Source organism: Meles meles, chromosome 4 (genome assembly GCF_922984935.1).
Source record: "Meles meles chromosome 4, mMelMel3.1 paternal haplotype, whole genome shotgun sequence".
NCBI classification, from domain to species: domain Eukaryota; kingdom Metazoa; phylum Chordata; class Mammalia; order Carnivora; family Mustelidae; genus Meles; species Meles meles.
In genome coordinates, this window is record NC_060069.1 from 82,733,342 (window position 1) to 82,751,505 (window position 18,164).

The following is an 18,164-nucleotide window of genomic DNA, read 5'->3' on the forward strand; positions in this document are numbered from 1 at the left end:
AAGCACTATGTTAATAGACGGTAGTCTCTATCTTACAGAAATTGTGGTATGGTAGGGATAGAGTACAATGTTACAGTATTATAATGAGATTATGGGCTTTCACCTATCTCAAACTAAGAAGATTCAAGGTTTTCCAGAGGAAGTAACCCTTAAGCTAAAAGCTGAAGGGTAGCAAAGTGTGTATGTGTTTGGAGTTGGGGGATTTGGAAAGGGATTTTCAGGCAGAAGCAGCAGCAGGTGCCACAATTTAGAGATTAGGAGGACTCAAGGAACTCAAAGAATAGGGCATAGGGTGTTTAGTGTGATGAGATGAAGGTAGAGCAGTGGCTTTCAAACTTGTTGACCACTTCCCATATAAAGGAATATATGTTAATTTGCACCCAGTACACACATATGTATAATTGAACAAAAAGTATCGTAAGATAATACTTAATTTATCTGTATAATGCTCTGGGTGTGTTGTTGGTACCTTTTTTGCTTTCTCTTTTTTATTAATACTGGTCATGATCCTTCAATTTTGTAAGCAGCAATTTGAAAAGCCTAGGGCTAGAATAATAAGCCGGGCCTTGAAATTTATTGACTTTCCCTAAGAACTCCTGTAAGCCATTAAATCATTTGAAGCAAAAAATTAAATGATTGAATTTGTATTTAAGTTCATTCTGGCAGCAATATAGAAATTGAGTTGAAAAGAGGCAATCCTGGGACAGGGAACCAGTTTTGTAGCATTTGCAGTAACTAAAGTGAGAAATGATAGCTTGAATTAGGACATTGGGAGTGGAGATGGAGCAAAGGGGATAGATTAAAGTGATTTAAGAGGGGTACCTGGGTGGCTCAGGGGGTTAAGCCTCTGCCTTCTGCCCAGGTCATGCTCTCAGGGTCCTGGGATGGAGCCCCAAATCGGGCTCTCTGCTCAGCAGGGAGCGTGCTTCCCCTTCTCTCTCTGCCTCCCTCTCTGGCTACTTGTGATCTCTTTCTCTCTGTCAAATAAATAAAATCTTTTTTTAAAAAAATTGATTTTTAAAAAGTGATTTAAGAAATAGATTCAAAATTGCTTTTATCTGGAGGCAAGGGGAAATCAAGTATTATAAATGACGTATCTATGATTGTATAAGGAACAGGCTTGGTGGAGGAAGCTGATGAACTCAGCTTAAGGATGGAATTTGATTCTGTTCTAATTCAAAAAGTGAGGATTTGGTGGTGCCTAGGTAGTGCCTAGTAGCGTCAGACTCTTGATTTTGGCTCAGGTCCTGAGCTCAGTCTGAGTCCCCCCAACCGTGTGCACACATGTGCATGCTCTCTTGCTCTAAAATAAATAAATTCCATGGGGAAAAAAAGCACGAGGATTTCGGGGAGGTAGAAGGCCATCTGATTCTAATGCCTAAAGAAATCTAGACTGGCAGTTTGTAGTCCTGTGGATAGTAGGAAGTGACCAGAGAAGATGAGAAGTGGGTGCAAACCTAAATTCTGTAGGCCATTGTTTTCAAACTTGAATGTGTCGAGGAAATCAACTGGTACCTTGATAAAATGTGGTACTGGGGTGGAGCCAGAGATTCTGTTTTCCTTACAGACGCCCAAATGGCGTCAGTGTTTCTAGCTTGTGCATCACTAGAACAAGAAAATTTAAGGGGTGGAGTAAGAGAAGTTTCTTAGATTCTTACCTAGGAAGAAGCAGCCAGAGAAGAGGAAAGTAAGATGGGTGTTGTTTTGGAATCCAGGAGCAGTGTTGAAGGAGCCAGAGAAGAGGAAAGTAAGATGAGTGTTGTTTTGGAATCCAGGAGTAGTGTTGAAGGAGCAGTGTTGAAGGAGAAGTATATAGAAAGAAAAAGTAGTCAAGAGTGGCAAGTGTTACAGAGAGGTCCCATAAGAGCTCAGAATGTCTATTGGATTTAGCAACAAGGTCATTGGTAACTTTGATGAGAGCCCTTTCTGTGGAGCAGTGGAGGTAAAAGCCAGATGGCCGTGGGGTGGCTAGTGAAGAAGAGATGAAGTGGAGTACTTTCAAGCAGTTTTCCTGTGAAGAGTAGGAAGAAAGGGCAGTAGCAGATAGGGTGGAAAGAATTCAAAAGAGGATTTTTTGTTTAAAAGAGAGAGATTTGACTGTATTCTTGTTCATGTACCTACGGGGGGAGGGGGGGAGGACAGGCTAGATCCAGGTTTGGAATTTTGGTACTCCTAAATTCTCAGCTGCCCAGAGCCTCTGGAACCTCATTGTGGGAAGAACCTTGTTAAAAATAACTTCCAGAAAGTATAAATTGTGTTTTGAGGGGCTGTTTCATTTTTTAATCATCCTTCCTTTTTGTGAATACCTAAATTTCGTATAGCAAGGTAGGGAAAACTTTTATTCTGCTAGTAGAGGTAAGAACTTCAACATGTAAGGTTTTGGTTGGTTGAAGTAGTGATATAGCATGAATTTCAGTTGGAAAGAAATTGTTCCTCAGATTAAAAAATGCTTGATCTTACCTTTCTCATTTTGAAAGTGAATGGAAGAAACAGTGCCTTTGGGCCTTAAGGTAACTTTGCTTGATAATGACTTTATGTCCTGAGGCATCCTTCCAGTATAGTCTGTAATCATTAAAGTGTTACTGTAGATTCTAACTGCCAAGAAAAAGCTTAACTTGATAGCCCTCTGGTGTAGGTACACAGAGCAATAAATGTTAACAAGTGCTGAAGGCATTACAGAATTTAAAATATAGGACGAAAATGTTCTAATAATGATCCTCTATGTTGGGAATCCCCAGAACCACTCTGAGGTTCTGGTGTACTCACAGTAATGGTTTTTTTTTTGTTGTTGTTTTTGTTTTTTTGTTGCTGTTGTTTTTACAACAGATGATTATGGATTAAAATCATCAGAGGTTTAAAAAAAAAAAGAAGATGCATGGGCAGAATCTAGGAGAAACCAGGTACAAGCTCCTAGCCCTCGTGGAGTATATCCTATGCTATGAAGAAGAGATATGTTAGTCTGATACAGAAACCATTTAAAAAAATTTTCATGCTGTAAAGTTAAAAAAAAAAAAATGAGGGGGCTTTAGTACCTGTCTATAAGCAGATTTTTTTGCAAACCTTTCTTATCAGCCAGTTTTACTAGATTGGACTTTCAATTGTATGATAATGATGCTTTTTTGTAAACTTTTTTTTTTTTAATTTATTTTTTCAGTGTTCCAAGATTCACTGTTTATGCACCACGTCCAGTGCTCCATGCAATACATGCCCTTCTTAAAATCTGCCACCATGCCCTCCCAGCCCTCCCCTCCAGAACCCCCAGTTTGTTTCTCAGAGTCCACCGTCTTTCATGGTTCATCTCCCCTTCCAACTTGCCCCAACTCACTTCTCTCCTTCACCCAATGTCTTCTGTGTTATTCCTTACGCTCCACAAGTAAGTGAAACCATATGATAATTGACTTTCTCTGCTTGACAAATTTCACTCAGCATAATCTCCTCCAGTCCTGTCCATGTTGATACAAAAGTTGGGTATTCATCCTTTCTGATGGAGGCATAATACTCCATTGTATATATGGACCATATCTTCTGTATGCATTCGTCTGTTGAAGGGCATTTTGGCTCTTTCCACAGTTTAGCGACTATGGCCATTGCTGCTATGAACATTGGAGTACAGATGGCCCTGTTCGCTGCGTCTGTAAACTCTTTAGTAAGTTGAAGAAGTCTTCTGGAATTCCCCAAAGAGTATTCTTTTTGTGTATTTCTTTAAAGAGAAAAATGGTTTTAACACAGAAGTCACACATGCTCATTGTAAAAGATGAATTCAGTCATTCATCCATTTGGCAAACTTCACTGTAGCTCTGCCATGTGTCAGAAATATATCTGGAAGAAATACTGCAAAAATGTAGAATGTAAAGTCAGTAACCTATTTTAATAATAATGAAAATAAAATCCTGCTGCATATATTTTCTGCAGCTTTTTTTTTTTTTTAATTTAATACCTTGATCATGTTTCCTGTCTGCATACTTAAAAATCTCTCCTCTCTTAACTACTGGGTTTAAATTCAACTAATTACAATGTGCAACGATAAAAGAACAGTTTTAGAAATTCTTGTTCTTACTGTCTATAGTGTAACTTCCGTCTTCTCTGGTGTTTTTGTTTGTTTTATTCTCATTCTGTGAAGCAGCTGCATCATAGCCACCTGCTTCAGGCATTATCTGCATGAGTGTTGATCAGTTTTATTCGTCTCAGCTCAGCCTTCTTCTCCATATATTCATCCTTTTCTGTGTGTGATTTTAGCCTTTATTAGCCTTTTCTTCTGTATAAATAATGGCTCTGACTCACTGTTCTCTACAGTGCCTCCCTCAAATATTTATCCTTTTAGTGTAAGAACTTTAAAATGCTCATTGTAACCAAAATAATTCCAGTTTTCAACTCAGCTACGCCCCCCAGCAAAAAACATTTGTGTTTTAAAAACTTTAATTGTTAGTATCTTTGAAAATTTAAAATAGGGGAAACTGATAATAATCAGTATGTGAGAGGGTAGAAGATAAAGGAACCAAAGTTTTAGTAAGGGACATAAATGTACTTTTTTTGCCAGTCATATTAGAGGTAATTTTATAGATATGTGGCAGAAAAAGTTTAGAAGGATATATGCAAAGATGTTAACATTAGGTTTATGAAGTGAAATTGGACTAGAGGGCAAGTGTTGGGTAATTTAAATTTTATATACATTTGTTGGACATTTACCTTTTTGTTACTAAGTAATTTTGCACATGTTTTCTAACGTTGATCAGGATGCTTTTTGCTTTGCACAAAATAGAGAGCTGTAGTACACATGGATGAACGACGAGAAGAACAGATTGTGCAGCTGCTGCATTCAGTCCAGGCAAAGAATGGTAAAGACTCAGAAGCACAGATCTCCTGGTTTGCTCCTGAAGATCACGGGTAAAACAAAACATGTTATTTGACAGAGTGGACATAGTAACATTTCTTTTTTTTTTTTTAAGATTTTATTTATTTGATAGAGATCACAAGTAGGCAGAGAAGCAGGCAGAGAGGCAGAAGAGCAGGCTCCCTGCTGAGCAGAGAGCCGGATGCGGTACTCCATCCTAGGACCCTGAGATCATGACCTGAGCCCAAGGCAGAGGCTTTAACCCACTGAGCCACCCAGGCGCCCCATCATAGTAATATTTCTTAATAGCATTGGCTAGGGAAGGAATGATAATAAAAATGACATCTTTAGGCTCTTCAGTAAGTGTAATTTAACTTTGAAGTAAGTTTTTTTTTTCTTATATAGACTGAGCTTATTTGGTGAGAGATTGAACAACATATTCATTACACAGAAAGCTAAATGGTAAGAATAGTCTATTTGGATATGAGATTTATTAAATTACTATTTACTGTTTTCCTACTCATCTTGTATTTCCAAAATTATCCTGTGAGAGAGATCTGGAAGAAGTTAAATTGTTACTGTTTTAGAATGATCACAGGAGTTTTTATCATTTGGAGAAAAATTTAGTAGAGGTTTTTCTGGAACTATGTAATATAGCATCCTATTTATAGCACTCAGAAGGGGTGGCAGGAGGAAGATGAAGTTGTGAAATAAAGTTCAGAAAATCTGAAAAAAATACTGTAAGTTTTTGCAATGGTGGAGGGATGGTTATTGTGTGAAATTTAATTTTTTAAACTATCACAAGGAATAACTTAATCTGGTAATACCTATTTACAGGGAGGGAAATCTTTTTCTTTTTTAGAGAGAAGGAAGCAGGCTCCCAGCTAAGCAGAGAGCCCGACGTGGGGCTTGATCCCAGGACCCTGGGATCATGACCCGAGCCGAAGGCAGAGGCTTTAACCCACTGAGCCACCCAGGCGCCCCCAGGGAGGGAAATCTTGAATTCATAAGAATCTATTTTCTTTATTGGTCTAAGAAAAAAATAGAAGCTGGTGATTTTGAAATAAATAGCATATTGTTTTGTTTTCAGGGTTTGAGTGGCTCTTCATTTAGCCTTTTATCATTTTTTTTATTTTGTCAAAATAGATATGGTACTGAATCTCCTACTGAGAACAAACCCAACTCAGAGAAGAAACTTGAAAACCAGGAAAAGAAATTGATAAGTCAAGAAAAAAGACCATTTAGAATCAGGGACAAATATATTGACCGAGATTCTGAATATCTCTTGCAAGAAAATGAACCAGATGTAACTTTAGACCAACAACTGTTGGAAGATTTACAAAAGAAAAAAAGTGACCTCCGGTATATCGAAATGCAGGTAATGGAAAAGCAAGATGTGGAAAAAGTTTTTATTTGTCGTTTTTTCTTACATTGGATGAAAATAGATTTATGTTTAGAGGTACTACATGGTATAGATCAGTGGTACTTCAGTAGACCATCCCCTGTGGGAATTCTTTCTTGTATACTAGAGAAGAGCAGTGGAAATGTAGTTGCAGTACAGTATAAACTAAGGTAGCCTGTCTCATCTACAGGACCTTATATAGTGAGGAGAAGGAATTAGTTTAACTTTTCTAGGCCACTTTAGTGAGATGTCATAAGAAACAAGGTGGTTAGAATTGTAAGGTTTCTAGGCCATTTTATCCAACTCCTTCCTTTGACAGATGATGAAATTGAAGCCCCGAAGTTATGATGCGCTTATGCTTAACATTTGAGGATAGGACTATGACAAGAGCAGGAGTTCTCCTGAGTTTTTCAATATGTTCTTTTCATGCTAGGCAAGATATTTTAAGATCCCTTCCTGTTAAAACATAAGATTTATGCTTTGTGGATATTCTGGAGATAGATGTAATTAAATGTTCACATGTATTTTAAGAGAAAATACTGATGGAATTTTGAGGGCCATACCTTTAATATGCACATATCTACTGCCCCTGGTGAGAAAGCCAGAATATCACATCTTCCATGGGAAAGAAAGGATCTGTTGACTGTCGCTGATGATCAAGTTGGATATCCTGATTAGAACAGGTGAGGTGAGGTTGTCCAGGGCTAGAATGCTGTAGCTCTTTGATGCCCATTTAGTAAAAATAAGATTCGAAGGCAGGAGATTTCAAGTTGAATTATTTCAGAATGTTGTGGTTAAGAGAAGAGCTGCTTTTATAGGCTTAAGAAGGAGAGTTAGCTACTGTCTGCTTTGTATGGAGGACAGAACTCAAATTCTGAAGATGAGTGATCTAATTCAAAGGAAGTTAGGAAAAGAAATGCGCCCAACATAAAAATAGTTGATCTTCTTACTGGCTTGACACTTCCAGACACTTCACATGTACTACATCATTTAAACCTCCCAAAAGCTCTGTGTAAGAGGTTACACATCTGTTATATAGAGGAGGAAAAAGAATCTTACGTTAAATGGCCTGTCTACAGTTGCACAGCTAGTAAAAGAATCAGGTTTAAAATTCAGATGTGTTTAAGAGCTCAACTTTTTAATCCTTTCTGGTAATATGCCATTTTTTTTTTGTATCATTCATATAATAAACACTAATTTTCCACTTGCTAATGCCTGTCATTGTGCTCTGTTTTTTGAAAATTGAGACATTTCTTGCCCTCAGACAGCGTGTAATCTCATTCTCTGTTATCTCCGGGTTACAGCCCCAAATTAGGAAATTAGAAATTCGGTTTGTCTGTCTTGAGAAAGAATACTGGGTTTTAACTGTCTTCATCAGCATTACATATTTAAAAAGCAAAAGTGATTACTGCTAGTTTCAAGTTTAATGTGTTAGCTTATATATACTTATATATTGAGATGGTTACATTTGAGTACATGAAGTACTTTTAGAAATCAATAAATTTTAAATAATTTAAATATAATTTAAAAATTACTGAGAAAATTTTGGCAACTTGTTATTTCAGATTGCTAGAATTCATTAAGTCATTGTATTGACCCTTTTTATGGTACTTATAAGAATTACCTGATTGACCGTATCAGTGCTCGCTTCGGCAGCACATATACTGATTGACCGTATCAAGCATGATAACTATAGTTAATAATGCTGCACTGTATATTTGAAAGTTGCTTAGATCTTAAAAATTCTCATCTGAAGGGGGAAAAAATAGTAAATATGTGGTGATGGATATTAACTAGACTTATTATGGTAATCATTTCTCAGCATACAAAAATGTTGAATCTTTATGTTGGCACACTTGAAAGTAATACAATGTTATATGTCAATTATATCAGTAGAAAAAAAATAGTGGGGGATTTTTTTAGTCTCCTATTTTGACAAGTAGGCAAAAAAATAAGGATGTTTCAAGAAATAAAAATTTGGAAAAAATATGACAGCGATAGGACAGTTCTAGTTTTACGTATTTTTTTCCCCTTTACAATAAAGGGAGTTTGTTTAAAGCTGTGATTTATTTTTTTATACCACTGAAGTTTTTTCATGTATGTAGGTTATTGTAAACCAGAGCACTCCTAAGTGTATGTCATTTTTGTGTAGTGTAGGTTTAAGATTCCATAAAAGTTTTCAAAATTAGAAAAACGTTATCAAATAAAGATACAGAAATTAATCATTTCCTCTCTAGTATTCCAGTTGTAATTCACCAAAATTTTGTTAAGTAGCTTTTATGTGTCAGAAACTGCTACTTGCTTTTTTTTATAAAGGTTTTTCATGTGGATTTCGTAGCAGCCCTATGAGAGAAAACTTTTGAGGGATTCAAGACCCAAGTTTGACTTAAGATCACAGTTCTTAAATGGCAGTACCAGATTTTCCTGTTTTAGATACTACTTGTTTTAAATTTTCTTTTATTCTCAAAAGCCAGTACCCAGAAATAATCTGCTCCAGTGCCTCGTGGATTATTAAATGGTGGATTGATGGGTGGGAAAATGACTGATATGGAAAACAAATCTAAGATGAATATGTAAAATAAAAAATGGTAAAAGTAACTTAGGGATTATAAGAATACTGTTCAGTGACAGATGAGATTTATTTTACTGCCACTTTAAAAAAGTATCTCCATCCTGTTGACTGTAATAGAATTCTCTTTTTCAGTGTTTCAAAAATAAAGGATTCCTAAGTACGTTAGTCCTTTTTATAAAAATTCTCTTTTTTAGGTCTTGGTACTTGACATAAGCTGTAAGGTAATAAAAATCTTTTGGGATTCTAGTGTATTTATGATATATTCTGATTACCATGATTATAATTCGATTACATTTCTTTTGTGAAAATTAAAAATAGTTTTTTTAAATTTTCAGCATTTCAGGGAAAAGCTGCCTTCATATGGAATGCAAAAGGTAAAATGAATGTACACTATTTAATTTGATTTGCAAAATACTTAAATATAATTTTTTAAAATCTGTATATCGAGAAAAAATGTAAATGGACCTTCCCCTAAAGGGTTTTTTGTTTTTTTTTTTAAGATTTTATTTATTTGACAGTGAGAGAGGGAACACAAGCATGGGGAGTGGGAGAGGGAGAAGCAGGCTTCCCACCCAACAGGGAGCCCGATGTGGGGCTCGAACCCAGAACTCTGGGGTTACAACCCAAGCCGAAGGTAGATAATGCCTAATGACTGAGCCCCCCGGGTCCCCCCTTAAAGGGTATTATTGAAAGTTCATTTTAGTCTTGAATTTTTGAAGGCCCAAAAGAAAAAAATGATCATGAAACAATTTTCCTTAAGTTTTCTCATTTCTGTCTATAGTTGAAATCTTTAGAACTCCAAAAACAGAATTTTTATATATGTTACTTTGGATAAATACCCTTGCTCTTACTTTGAGAACAAACATTTTAATTAATATTGAGGCACTACTAAAAATAGTGATTTAATTTATTATGCTTTATTACGCAGTCACCTGAGAATAATATAGTTCCCCATCCTGCTCTGTTCTCTCAGCATTGCTTTGTTTTGATTTTGGTTTTCATAGCACTTAACTACGACCTGCCGTAGTGTGTCTTTCTTTCCTGGGCCATTTTAAGTTCTTGAGGACAGTGTTCACTATGTATTACTTGACTCGGTACAGTGCCTGATACTCTCTCAACCCCCAGTTAATACTTGTTGAATGAATAAGTCCCATATTGCTTCTCTGTATGTACAAGCCATAATTTCAGTGTTCAGTCTTGGAACTTGTTCTGATATATACATTGTGTTAGAGCAGATGGAAAATTTTTTTAATTGGGTTTTTTGATTAAACTTTTATAGATAAAAGTCACCTCTAATACCTCTTTGAAGTAGTAGGATGGTTTTATTAATACAGTGAATATTACTATTAAAATATTAGTGTTTGTAATTTTTAAGAAAAAAGATCTTTACCAAATATGAGGTTTTCCAGGTAATTGAAGTTTACCAATTTGATTTAGGTATTTAAAAACATTATTGTAATTAACTGAAAGGAAATAATCTTAAGATAAATTATACTCTTTCTTGTTCTTTAAGACAGTGTACAAAACTTTTTCTGAAGGTAGAGCCATATTGTATGAGTTGTGATATAACTTTAATGTCCTTAGTGTTATTTAGGTATTGGGATTTGTCTTGTATTCAGTAGCCTTACAAATCAGCATTCTTTTTAATCAGTGTTCATTCTTAAGCATAAAACTTACCTGTTGTCTCTTGTTCTTATTGGTGTGTTTTCTTTTTTCTTTCCTTTTTTTTTTTTTGGTGGTGGTGGTGGTGGTGCATTTTTCTTAACAGTGCCTTGCAAACAGTGCCTTGCTTTCTTTTTATAATTTGGTGCGGCTTTTCTTTTGAAAAACAGGTGAATCCAATACCCAAACTGCCAGCATTGCATTTAACAAAACTTTAACAAAAGCATTAATATATATATTTTTAAAGATTTTATTTATCTGACAGGCAGAGAGCAAAAGTAGGCAGAGAGGCATACAGAGAGAGAGGTGGAAGCAGGCTCCCTGCTGAGCAGAGAGCCCAATGCGTGGCTTGATCCCAGAACCCTGGGATCATGACCTGAGCCAAAGGCAGCGGCTTTAACCCACTGAGCCATCTAGGCGCCCCTAATATGTTTGTTAAAAGCAGTTACCTTCAGTTTGATAGAATTGTGATTATGAATTTTTTGGATTTAGTCACCATATGATGTCCTTCACTTATTTTCCATTTTGAAATAGGAATTGGTAAATATGATTGATAACCATCAAGTAACAGTAATAAGTGGTGAAACTGGATGTGGAAAAACTACTCAAGTTACTCAGTTCATTTTGGATAACTACATTGAAAGAGGGAAAGGATCTGCATGCAGGATAGTTTGTACACAGCCAAGAAGAATTAGTGCCATTTCAGTAAGTAATGTCTCACTTTTTAAAATTCCCCACTTTTTATTTTCCATTCTCCTAATCTTGCTCGAAATAAACTGATTTTGAATGTGTGTAGTGACCTCTTAATTAGGTTTAGGATATATTGCTATGAAAGCAGATATTTGGTAGTAAACACCAAAAGCTCAAATGACCTCTTCCTGATGATAGGTGTTCAAGTTTAAGTATAAATGCAGGCAAATTTTAGTATGAAACTAGAAGAATAAAAAGCTGATAAATTTTTATAGGATTATAAGCTGCGAAAAGTGTCCATCCATATAGATGCTTTAAATTTTACTCCTTAATTCATTCAGTATTATTTTTTGGTCCTGTTTTTTCAGTAAGTACACTGGTGGTGAAAGCAGGAAGCCTTGCAGTATTTTAACTGCATTTTTAAGTTTTTAATGTAGTTGTTAAATAAGAGGAACTTCATCATTAAAAAAAAAAAAAGGCATTGTTTTAGGTTTATCCTATTAATAGTTTTAAGTACATGTTTAGGGCAAACAGCAGTTTTGTTTGTTCAGTTAGATGTCCTAGTTAAATGTATGGGTTATATGTTCTTTAAAGATGTTTGGGTTTCTGACAGCATTTGATGTGTATAGTAAGTTTATTTTAGTGTTGATGTAATTTTATAGGTAAATGTCAATTATAAGAATTTATGGTTGTGTTTAGTTACATGATAGTCTATTATCTCTAAGTCATTTAATACAGAATCTGGTTAGGAGCTGCATTACCAATTACGGCAGTATTTTGGAGGAAATGCAGTATGCATTTTAAGCTGATTTCTAAGAAATACTGTTTACAGAAATACAGTAACAATCTTTTTGGTACAGTCATATTCCTAGGAAATACATAAAATCACAGAACTGTAAAAACCCGCTTTTGTTATAATACAATTATAAAGCTAGATTTAAGTAAGTTAATATTATCATTTTCATTAATATAGCATTAACATATATATTGACAGTAGGAAGATATGCTAACTAGGTTACTTTTTATTTATTTTTCCAAGATCTGTTAATACTTGAATGGGCAATTTAATAAGTAATAAAAAGTGAAATAATGGTCTTAAGTCTGTGAATACAGGATATACTGGCTGGAAAGTTCTACTTCTGAAGTATTGTTTCTTAATTATGCCATTTTCTGTTTTCTAATCTCATGAATCTGTTCTGGCACAAGATGACTGTTGTTACTTTTAGTTACATAAATCAGTATTGGATTATAATAACACTTCATCAGTTCCAAGTTCATCTTTGGCCGCCATAACTTTTAGGACACAACCAAGAACCAGGAATTAAGCAACAGCAATCTCTACAGAGAAGAAACAAACAAAAAACTGGAGAAAGAAAAGTATCAACATGTATTTACCCTCAAATTATACACAAGTTTTATAAGCTTTAGTATGGTTTTAATGTGGGTGGGGTTTTTTTGTTTTTTTTTTTTAAAGATTTATTTATTTATTTGACAGAGAGAGGGAATACAAGCAAGGAAGTGGGAAAGGGAGCACTTTCCGTGTTGAGCAGGGAGCCTGATGTAGGACTTGATCCCATGACCCTGGGATCCTGACCTGAGCCAAAGGCAGATGTTTAATGACTGAGCAGCCCAGGCGCCTTCCTGATTTTAACTCTTAGTCAGAAAGAAAGGTAGAATGATGCTGTAGAAAGGCACTTTGAAAATAATGATGAGAGAGAATTTGGCCTTGGAGGGCTTTATAAGAGGAGGTGAAAAGTGAATTTAAGAAGCAAGTAGTCTGGAGCTTTTAAGGAGCAACATACAATTTTAGATCCCTGGGATTCTAGTATATGTCTCTATTTTTTTAACTCCGGAAAAACTGATGAACATTTTTTCAACAATCCCAGATTTTGTGGATGTTCCAGATGTTCTTCCTAAAGGAAATTATGTTTTCTTTGTAAATGTCTTTTATTTTGCTAAAAGGTTGCAGAGAGAGTGGCTGCAGAAAGGGCAGAATCTTGTGGCAATGGTAACAGTACTGGATACCAGATTCGTCTCCAGAGGTAAAGAACATTCACCTGTTGCGTCATATAGATTTTAGTGAAACTGTGAAGTTAGAGATAAAGGAGAAAAATGTTGCCTCTTGTTATGCTGATTACAATTAAAATTAACATTTAAAGTAACTACAGTATAGAAGCTTGCAACTTTTTAAATCCAAACAGGAGTTTTAAATATGCCTTTTAAAATATGCTTTACATTATGAAACAGCTAAAGAAAGAACTTCAAATGCTTTTACCTTATGAAATGGCTAGAGAAATAACTTTTTCTTGGATGTATATCAGTAGGCCATCACTGCACACAAAAGGAGTTGGTGTCTCATATCTTCTCTTACCACCATCCCGACTGACTGTTGATTCTGATATCTTTAATCCCCTCTTATATTTCTGTAGCCCTTTTCTGGAGCTCAGGATTCCATTTATCTTTTTAAGTGAACTGACTTTCCAATCACTGAACAGAAGTTTAGGCCCCTGTGTATTAAGTTATGTTACTGGGTATGCCTGGTTACTGGTATGTAAGCTATGTTAATGGTTATGCCTTTAAAAAGACATCATTAATGTTTTATCATGACAGTGAAAATAATGTATAGTTTACTTGAATGTAGTATTACACATTAGTCTGTTGCAGTAGGCATTCCTAGGACCAAAAACTTAACTGTGAAGATTTTCATTAAAACTGTAAGCAGTTTTAAATTGAAGATTTTCTTTTAAACTTTAGTGGTGCTAATTTGTTAGTAAAGAAAACCAAAAACTGTTAAATCCTACCTTTCATTCACAGTCGGTTGCCAAGGAAACAGGGTTCTATCTTATACTGCACAACAGGAATCATCCTGCAGTGGCTCCAGTCAGACTCGTGAGTATGTTTCACTTCAGGACAGACATTTTGTTAAACATTATCAAAGATGTAATTATTAAATTGGATTTTACTAATTGGGGAGGTAGAATGGTTCAGTTTTTAAATTTTGTACTAAGTTACGTACTTCACACTTTTGCTTAGGCATTTGTCCAGCGTTAGTCATATTGTGCTTGATGAAATCCATGAGAGAAATCTACAGTCAGATGTTTTAATGACGGTTATTAAAGATCTTCTCAGTTTTCGACCTGACCTGAAAGTGATATTGATGAGTGCGACTTTAAATGCTGAGAAATTTTCAGAATATTTCGGTAAGTAAATTTTACGATTATTGCTTTAGAAAGTTATCACAAAGTCACTGAATTGAGAGTTTAAAAAAAAGAATACGTTGCTAGGTACAAAGTAGTTAAAATGGGGGTTTAGCAATTATTTTACGTATTCAGGAGAATACTGTAAGTTGTCTTAAATAGCTGAGACTATCTTTCTAGTTACAACAGATTAGAGAAGTGAGCCTATTTTTAAAAAGCAGCATCGTCTGTGTTAGAGTGAAGACATGTAGATTTTTGGTGCTACCATCAGATAATAAATTAAGGTGGCATCAGTGAAGTCAAATTAAAGGTTCAAATAATTTTTTGAACATTTTTTTTTGTGATTGTTCTGTGGCATTTATGTACTATCACAGGCTAGGGTGGCAGTTTGCTGATAATTATAGTAGTGACCACTTATGGAACACCTTTAGTATACCAGATGTGCTCTATTTGGCACTTTGTCTTCATTAATCTTCATAACACCTTGTGAGGTAAGTGCTATTATTCCCATTTTTATAGGTGTCTTCCCCAGTGTGCTTTATAATGGTTGCATAATTAAGAGATGGTTGAGAGGATTTGAAACTAAATTTAACTGGCTGTAGAATACATTTTTTTTTAAAGATTTTATCTATTTATTTGGCAGACAGAGATCACAAGTAGGCAGAGAGGCAGGCAAAGAGGGAGGAAGCAGCCTCCCTGCTGAGCAGAGAGCCCAATGCGGGCCTTGATCCCAGGACCCTGGGATCATGACCTGAGCCGAAGGCAGAGACTTCAACCCACTGAGCCACCCAGGTGCCCCTAGAATACATTTTTTTAATATTATGCCTCTTTTGCCTTACAGTCATGAGGGAAGAAGAGGAAAATAGTGGATGGGATTAAAATGGAATAGAGCTCTATTTAAATATTCTTATATTCAGCTTGGTTGACCTTCAGAGACCAGTGAAATTAGTTGCTTCTATTATGTCTTATTTTTTGTGTGTGCGATGAGCTCTTCAGAACTAACATTGAGTAACTTGCTCAGACTTGGGAGAGGCAGAGCTGTGATACCACTTCAGATATTTCGATCTGTTCGTCTTTGTCTATAGTGCATCCTGCATGTTTTGCTTGGTATGAAATACTAAGTAACATTAAGTAACAGTACTAGGAGACAGTTATTTTAACTGATGATTCTGGAATAATAGGTAACACTCTAATATTTTCTTAGGTCTTGTTTTGACTACTTTTTCTCTTTTCCTAATTCTGGGGGCCATAGGAGTAGTGCTTCTTAAGTTGATTTCAATAAAACTTGGGTTCTGATGGTACCATCTTGGCTAATGATGGAGAGGAAATAGACCTCAAGTAATGAGTTTTGAGTCCAACTTAAAGTGCTCTATTCTTTGTATTTTGGGTTACTTTGTAGAACGGTGAGGTATGTATGCAGTTTGGTAGCAGTAAAATGGTAGTGAAGAGTAGACTGCTAGTTCATTAAACTCAGTATGAAAAAATAGGGTAGAACTGTGAAAGTGCCAGGACCATTTCTGAACTTAAGAAAGTTATTGGCCTCTTTATTGTCTTTTGATTTTTTTTTTTTTTTTGAACATCTGAGTACAGATTTATCTTTTGTCTGCCATAATAGGTAACTGTCCAATGATACACATACCTGGTTTTACTTTCCCGGTTGTGGAGTATCTTTTGGAAGATATAATTGAAAAAATAAGGTAAGTAAATATTAGGAAATAAAAAGATTTAAAAATATTAATGTATCACCTTTTGTTCTGTCGAACTTCAGTCTCAGAAACTCTTTTTTAGCCACTTCCTTCTAAGATACTGTTTTGTTTTGTTTTTTATATTGGTGATCCCAAAACTGGGTTGCACATTAAACGCACTTGGAGTCTTTTAAAGTCCAGATGCCCCATTTTCACGCCCTACCAAAATTACATTACAAAGTCTGGGCTGGTAGCCAGCCATCAGAATTTTTTAAAGATCCCTGGGCGGCAGAGTTTGGGAATCTTTGTCCTTAGTGCTTAAACGTCTCTTCTGGTTCTCCTACCTGGTTTTCATTCTTCTTTGCTGGCTTCCATTGCCTACTTTTAAATAGGATTTCCTCTGAGGGTTCTTAATTATCCTTTTCTCAGTCTTTTATGGTTTCACTCTGCAATCCTGTTTCCATGACCATAGTTATATATTTTCACAGCTCTCAGAACTGAAGCCCTTCATGAATATTAAATTTGGAATCTGACTCTGTACTCAGCAGCATTCTAGTACCTTAGATACCCTGAACCTCACATTTTTCCAACTAAAAATGTTATCTTATATCCAAAGTTAAAACAAAATGGGTCTTTCAGTGGTTATTGGCATGATTCTCCACCCCTTGTTTAAGTTGTAAATCAGAAGAGCTAATATCAAGCAGTTAAGTACCAGAATATGTTACCTGCTTTACATGCTAAGTAACTAACTTAGTCCAAATCATTCTGTACTCCCGCCTTCCCCACAACACAAACCTGAGAGCATTCTCCTTGAACATGCCTTCTTGTTTTTATTTCTTCTACTTAAGGTCTTCATTATCTCTTCTGCACTTACAGTTCTTCTTTTGGCACTTTTGTCTTCACTATCACATACATAGTTTTCTATAAAATCTGGTTAAATGTGCCCATTCTTCCCCTAGTCATGCCTCTTAAGATTTCTCTTTCAAAACTTAAGGACTTTCAGCTTTAAAAACAGTTCTTAATATTCTCTTTATTGTGAGAAACCATTTTATATTTAGAAAACTATGTGCTGTAATCATAAAACAACTAACACTCATTCACAATGACTTTATCATGACTTGAGAATAGTAATAAAACCTAGAACTGCTTTTTATCTTCCACAAAGTTGATACTACATTAATTTAGAAAAAAGACTAGGACTGTGCTTTGTTTTCCTAAATCATTTCCCTAAATTAATATAGTTAATCAGTTACGGCACATATAGGTAGATTGATAAATTTAGAGAAAAACTTGTGTAAGGACTTCTGTGTTTTGTCATGGTCTGTAGTAGAATACCTCAGCTGGTATGCCCAAATTATTGATCCCTTCAATACCCAGGCCTTTAGCTACCAGCAGCCTTCTCTAGGGGACTATACCAAATTATATTTGACTTTCTTGATGAGTGAAGAGTTGGGAAAACTCAGCCCATAAGATCGGGTTCCAGTTCCTTAGCTAGTCATCGTGAGGTTCTTTACAATCTGGCCCCGTCTTTTTCTAGCCTTATGCATCTCATGGCCTATGCATGCTAAATGCACATTCCCTGATATGCCAGCCAGTGCCCTTTCATTCAAGCACTTTGTGCTTTGTTACATGCTGTGTTCTCCTTTTAGACTTACATGTGCCACTTTCTCCTTCCTTTATATATATAAACTCAGTTATGTAATTATAAATCCCAGCTTCACTGCATGTTAAGCCTTGTCTTATTCTTCCTCATCTGGACTCTTATATCACTTTCATCATCTCTCCTATAATATTTAACATATTGCCATGTAGTGTATATTTATATTTGCTGCTTCCACTAGACTGCAGATTTTGGGAGGTCAAGAATTTTGTCCTATTCATCTCTGTAACTGCTGCACAGTGTAGTGCCTGACCTGTAGTAAACGTGGGAATAAATACATAGATGTAGAAACACTTGAGATTTTTCAAGGTCACAGCTTGCTTGTTATGTGAAAAAAACAGGAAGTAGTAGTGGTAGTGGGAAGGTGAAAACAAAGATCCTATAGCATATTCCAAAGGAGAAAAGCTGAATTTTGTGTGCACATTTATTTATCAGAATGTGCACTAGGGTCTGAGCATAAACAAG

The 18,164-nt window shown here is 35.6% G+C and overlaps 1 protein-coding gene across 1 annotated transcript in view; it reads left to right on the forward strand.

Annotated features, from left to right (window-relative positions):
- Positions 1-18,164, forward strand: part of DHX36 (DEAH-box helicase 36) — a 53,808-nt gene that overhangs the window by 2,513 nt on the left and 33,131 nt on the right. The window contains exons 2-9 of the mRNA XM_046001954.1: positions 4,760-4,884; positions 5,978-6,209; positions 9,141-9,179; positions 11,002-11,172; positions 13,120-13,199; positions 13,972-14,046; positions 14,191-14,357; positions 15,970-16,051. Of these exons, the coding sequence (XP_045857910.1) occupies positions 4,760-4,884; positions 5,978-6,209; positions 9,141-9,179; positions 11,002-11,172; positions 13,120-13,199; positions 13,972-14,046; positions 14,191-14,357; positions 15,970-16,051 (971 nt within the window). The remainder of the gene's footprint in view (positions 1-4,759; positions 4,885-5,977; positions 6,210-9,140; positions 9,180-11,001; positions 11,173-13,119; positions 13,200-13,971; positions 14,047-14,190; positions 14,358-15,969; positions 16,052-18,164) is intronic.